Source organism: Lytechinus pictus, chromosome 9 (genome assembly GCF_037042905.1).
Source record: "Lytechinus pictus isolate F3 Inbred chromosome 9, Lp3.0, whole genome shotgun sequence".
NCBI lineage: Eukaryota > Metazoa > Echinodermata > Echinoidea > Temnopleuroida > Toxopneustidae > Lytechinus > Lytechinus pictus.
This window is the reverse complement of record NC_087253.1, coordinates 575001-580976: the sequence shown is the minus strand read 5'-3', so window position 1 is coordinate 580976 and position 5976 is coordinate 575001. Positions and strand designations below refer to the sequence as shown.

General features: G+C 34.6%; 1 protein-coding gene across 1 annotated transcript; it reads left to right on the top strand.

Annotated features, from left to right (window-relative positions):
- The first annotated feature begins 439 nt into the window (after positions 1-439).
- On the top strand, positions 440-5841 carry LOC129268469 (stabilizer of axonemal microtubules 3-like). The gene is made up of 5 exons (XM_054906027.2): positions 440-707; positions 1228-1410; positions 2481-2657; positions 3819-4018; positions 4438-5841. The coding sequence occupies exons 1-5, from the start codon at positions 612-614 to the stop codon at positions 4745-4747; spliced, it is 966 nt and encodes a 321-aa protein (XP_054762002.1). The 5' UTR covers positions 440-611; the 3' UTR covers positions 4748-5841.
- Positions 5842-5976: the final 135 nt, after the last annotated feature.

Below are 5976 nucleotides of genomic sequence, written 5' to 3'. Positions count from 1 at the left end.
AAATCACTACGATTCATTTCTGTTAACAAAGTTTAGGCCCCATGAGTTTAAAATCGATCGGACATTTTGCAATCGATTTTTTAGATTGGTCAAAGTGATATGGCAGCCCACTCCTCCCCTTCAGTTTGGCCCCTATCTTATGTCATGATAACATGTGATTGAATTAGGGGCCTGATTTTCGACTGCGATATGTGCGGATTAGTGCTTTATGATTATTTATATATTCGAACTTAGTCTGATAAGAGCACTGAACTGAAAATACGTATTTTCAGTTCAGTGGATAAGAGAACGGGAATTCCCTCGGAGGCTTCTACGACAATAGAGGGCGTGCGAGTTTATTTACTTTTTTTCGTTGCGATGCGGAAGTCTCGCTGATTACCTGGCAACGCCCCTCGTTGTTGTACACAAACATATCGCGATGGATCGCACGCTACGCGCTAAAGCTTGCTGTATAAACTTGTCGATCAAGCATAGGTAGTGGCTACACAACTCTAACTACCGGTAGTTACACTATACAGCGCAATAGGAATTAGGAAACAGAAGGGGAAGAAAAACCTTTTGAAAAGAACTTAATTTTCAGCAGGTTTCGAGACACACTTTAAGAAGACATCATGACAAAAGATAGAAGATTCGACCTACATCAGACTAGCTCTGGTCGGGGCTTGGATTACCGACCAGAATACTATTTTCCTGCATCTGATTTTAAGGTTTGTTCAGCATATTCTGTTCAATTCAGTCTCCTGTGATTAATGTCGAACCTCAACTTATTTTTATGTTAAACTTAAAGTAAACAAGACAGACTTCTATTCTCTCTGATCTGATCTGATCTAAGTTAATACTTATAGATCTTCTAGATCTAAAAAAGTTAAGGCTTAAGCTTTGCATATTTTGGACCTCTTTCATTTTAGATCTGTAACGTTAGAAACAGAAAACTTGAGTTCTAACTAAATATTTAAATTTTAAGACTTAAGTTAGACTAGACTAGGGCTAGGCTAGGGCGGCCCTAGCCCTAGGCCTAGGCATGCTAGGCCTAGTACTAATATGAAATTTTGTTACTCAACTTTCTGTGATACTAATAACTGCTCTTCATAAATCCATTTACCTCCCCCCCCCCCCCTAAAAAAAAGTTTTTTAGATTCATCATGCAATTTATTTTAAAGATGTTCAATCTGTTTGAGTGGTAAGGAAAAGTGTCTGAATGTGTTTTGTTTTTCCTTCTATTTGCAGACTACCATTCACAATCCTCTACCACCTGAGCTGGCCAAACAAGATGAGATTATCAAACCATTCCAAACAACAACGGGACAGACGCATGATTACAAATATCATGGAGGATTGTTGGCTAACCCTCAGCATCAAAAGGCACCAGGTCACTGGAATATTCACTACAATAAGGATTTGAGAGAAAAGGTATTTATTTTCTTAATCTTATAGTTATATGCTAGGCTAGGCCTACTCTGTTTTATAGAGATAGGGTCTACATGTAGTTAATTCCAAGACCTGCCAACAAGTGTATTATGCAAGATTATTTTGTTGGTCCTTAACTTAGTGTCTACAATTAAGTTTTATGTAACCTGAAGAAAACTAGAATTTTTAACCACACTTTTATGAAATGCTGGATTCATAACATGTTGTCCATATTCATGGCAATTATACTAGGCCAGAATTCACAAAGGTGGTTTTGAAAACCCACGGTTGAATCCATGATTTATGCAGATTCCCTGTATAAATTACGCTTAATATAGCGCGTATCTGGCGCATGTATAAAAAATTCAAAATCTGATGCGCGCTTTTGTTACAGTGCGCCAAATTGACACTTGTTACCATGGTAAGATACGCTATTTTATTCATGAGTCCACTGTTTTATTCATGAGTCCACTCCTCAAACAGAGGACTCATGAATAAAATAGCATATCTAACCATGGTTAGATATGCTATTTGAATACGAGTAACAGGTAACAGGTGTCAATTTGGCGCACTGTGACAAAAGCGCACATCAGCATTGGACATTTTTTAATATACCCGGTAAAATAAGCATTATTTATACAGGAAATCTGCATAAACCATGTGTTCAACCATGGGTTTTCAAAACCACCTTTGTGAATTCGGGCCATAATGTTCCAACTAATTCATTAAAATGCAGTATCCCATTTTACAAATCATTTATTTGACAATTCTCTTGCAGCAGGATAAGAATATTTTTTAATTGGTGAATGAGTAAACAACTGACACTCTATAAAAGTGTGATCAACCAAGGCTATCAGAATACCACCCATAATAATATAGAGTTTAGAAACCCCAAGGTATTATTAGTGGGAATTCGACACTGTTCTCACAAGGCCTACTGTCCTAAAACTAGAATTAGAGTAGTCATTGGAGTAGGTAGACTGATTTTTTTTTCCAGTAGGGGTATTATTTCATTGGCTTGTTTACCATAGTCATATTTAAAGAGGTTTTAATTTTTATTTTTCTTATCTCAGCTCCAACAAAGAGGCTGGAGAAAACCTCTAACCATGGGGCATCAAGAGAGTGAAGCCCAATCACAGTACAGAGGACACCAAATGCAGATGGGTGTAGACTTTGACAACAGGCTTAGTGGCAATCCTCAGCCATCTAATCTTCAAACTCACCATCAGAACTGCCCTGCACCTGTCCGGGTAAGGAACAAAAATAAAATAAATTTTCAGCCAAGTTCTATTATACAGATTTTTTTCCTCAACATCTATTCATGCCATATGACTGACTCAAAAGAATCTTTTTAAAGGTCAAGTCCACCCCAGGAAATGCTGATTTGAATAAATAGAGAAAAATCAAACTAGCATAACGCTGACAATTTCATCAAAATCAGATGTAAAATAAGAAAGTTATGACATTTCAAAGTTTCACTTATTTTCACAAAACAGTGATACGCACAACCAGGTGAGTCAGTCGATGATGTTCATCATTCACTATTTCTTTCGCTTTTTATCGTTTGAATTATACAATATTTCATTTTTTTACAGATTTGACAATAAGGATCAACTTGACTGAACCATTATTAATATAATGGTTCAGTCAAGTTAAACAATGCTAATTCCACATGTTCAGAGAGGAATTAATCGTTGTATCACTTGACAATGAGGAGAAAATTCGAATTTTTCACATTTCATATGATCAAATACAAAAGAAATGGATGATGTCATAGTGTCCTCATTTGCATACAAGCCAGGATGTGCATATAACTGTTTTGTGAAATTAAGCGAAACTTTAATTAAATGTCATAACTTTCTTATTTTACATCCGATTTTGATGAAATTTTCAGTGTTATGCTTGTTGGATTTTTTCCTTTTTTTTTTTTGTTGGGGAGGACTTGTCCTTTAAAAGAATTTCAATCTAATTACTGCTTGTTTTATGATCATCATATCATATATTATATATCTACCTAGCATTTTAAACAATTTTCTGACATTTTCACAGACCTTGAAATCCTATAATATTAGTGCACTTTCTAGATGGCATATGTACAGCATACAGAGCAGCCAGCTAGTACTGATTTTCAGTATTTAGTAGTTAAAAATGAGAATACTAATGATTTCATACAAAATACCAATTAAAAAGTTTAAGTTTTATATTTTGTCCTATAGTATTTCTTTTGAAATTTCCTCATCAAAATACTGATTTTCAGCCTTTGAAATACTGACATATTTTTGACTGTGGAAATTAACAAAAGCACAATAAATATCAAATGAGAGGGATATTGGGGACAATCAGAGTGGTATAGATTCTCATTATTTTGATTTCATTGTAATAATTCAATTTTGTTTTCTATGACCTTTTAGGATAGCATGCCTAAATACAAGCCATCACTTGTCCGGGATGATGGCGCCCTTCAACTTCTTGATATCTATGTGCCAACCTCTCACCATGTACACAAGCGTTTCACTCGTAATGAACTCGATGACTACCCAAAGAAAGATGCTGCCACCTATTGGCGATGTGAAGATTACACACAAGCATGGGGACATGGTACGAAGCACAAGTAAGTTATTCCAAAAAATATATATAATATACATACACTTTCTTCCAATTTTGGCCCAATTCACTAAATAATCATTCTTCATGAGCACAATCTAAAAAAGCAAGTTAAAGCTTTGATTAGAGGTGAATAATGTGAATTATAGTAGTGAGTTGATATGGTCTCATCTTCCGTGCCAACCTTACACAAGTAGCAGGTGATTTTTTTTTCTATCTAGCAATTCTCCGTTTTAATTTTCTCTAAAAGGATTCTTTGAACACTTTTACAAACATAGTGATTAGATATCTGAAAGCTTCAGGTAAAAAATTATATCTTGAAACTTTGTGGGGAATAGGTTTTATGCATGCAGGCATCTCCGCTCAGAATGTTGATTACTTTGAAATAATTAACAATTTTTTTTCCCTTTTATTTTTCATTAACAGTCCTCTTCCAAAGGCAGCTGAAGTTCACCAACGTGCTCCAATGACAGATGAAATGGTCTTCAAGACCGCCATTAAGGAACCTGTACGTTGGCCAGAACAATTCAAGCGTGTTCCTCACTCCGGTATAAAGACCACCATGACCAGTTCTTACAAGACACCATCAGACCATAGAATGAAAGAGCTTTTCTCATGTCCTGTTGATACGCCTTGGGTCATCCCGAAAGCCGGCCCAATCCAAACATTCTCTGTACCCAACATGTACACAACAGAATACAAAACATATGCAAGTGGTAAACCAATTGCTGTTTGAAGCCGGGAAGTTGTCTACTTTTGCATATTCCTAAATTTTGTTTTGCGACTTTAAAGAATACAGAAACAAAATACAGAGCATTTGTAAACCAACTGGTTTACAAATGCTCTGTATTTTGTTTCTGTATTCTGTGGAAGTTGAAAGGATTAAAGAACTTAGAAGTTGTCCACTTGTGCAAGCCATAATATTGTGGCTTTAATGAAAACAAAATAGAACAAAGGCGAGCATTTGCCACTTGAAATTGTTTTAAGTAGGAAGTTGACCGCTGGCGCTTGCGGAAATTTGTATCATTCCTTTATTTTGTATGTAAGATTTCAGGAATGAAAATCAGAACAAATGCAAGCAGGAAACCAACTGCATATTGAAGTCATCCTATAATATTTATGTAGATTTTAAGATGCTGCAACATGTGGATATATAACAATATGAAGTATTTGTGATACTTTTTAGTCTATAAGAATAAGGAAGAGGAATGCAGAGTATTGTAAAATAATATGTCGGGTGAACAATGATATATTACATACAATATAGGAAAAAAGTTTCTAATTGAAAAGTTTATTTCGATCAATCCTTACATGTTTTAAAAACACTGTTACATAAACTTGCATACTTGTATTATTTTCTTTGGGCGAACATTTCTCAATAGTGTTGCTCATTCGACCAAGGTTTTAATGGACTACCATTAAGACCAAAGAGGTTGTTCTCTAACACCTTACTTTATTTTTTTTTATGTATGTGATTTGTTTACTAGTTCTTTTAAACAAATATTTGCTGTTATCCGGCAGAATATACATTGTATATTACCTTTTTAAGATATCAATTCACAATAACTTTGTTCATTCAATTGACTAAGATTATTTGTCTTATGTTGAAATGATGATAGTATTTGAAGTCATCACATAGTCACCAATGCCACTTTGACTAATGTTTTTTTTTTTTGAATGGATGCAAGTATTTTTTTGAAAATTGATGTGTCATTATATTTCAAGTTGATTGTACATTGCCAGCTATGCTCTATTACATGAGTGAATATTTTAAAAGTGAATAAATGAAGCTATATATGAATAATGATGTACAGTGGATGTACTATTGAACTGGATGTACAGAGCATTTACATTTTTTATGAGATTAAACATAAAGTAGATCTTGTAAAGGGACATGAGTTTCAAAATTAAGTGATAAAAATCCACACATATTGGATCATTCTCAATTTCACAAACACTTATATG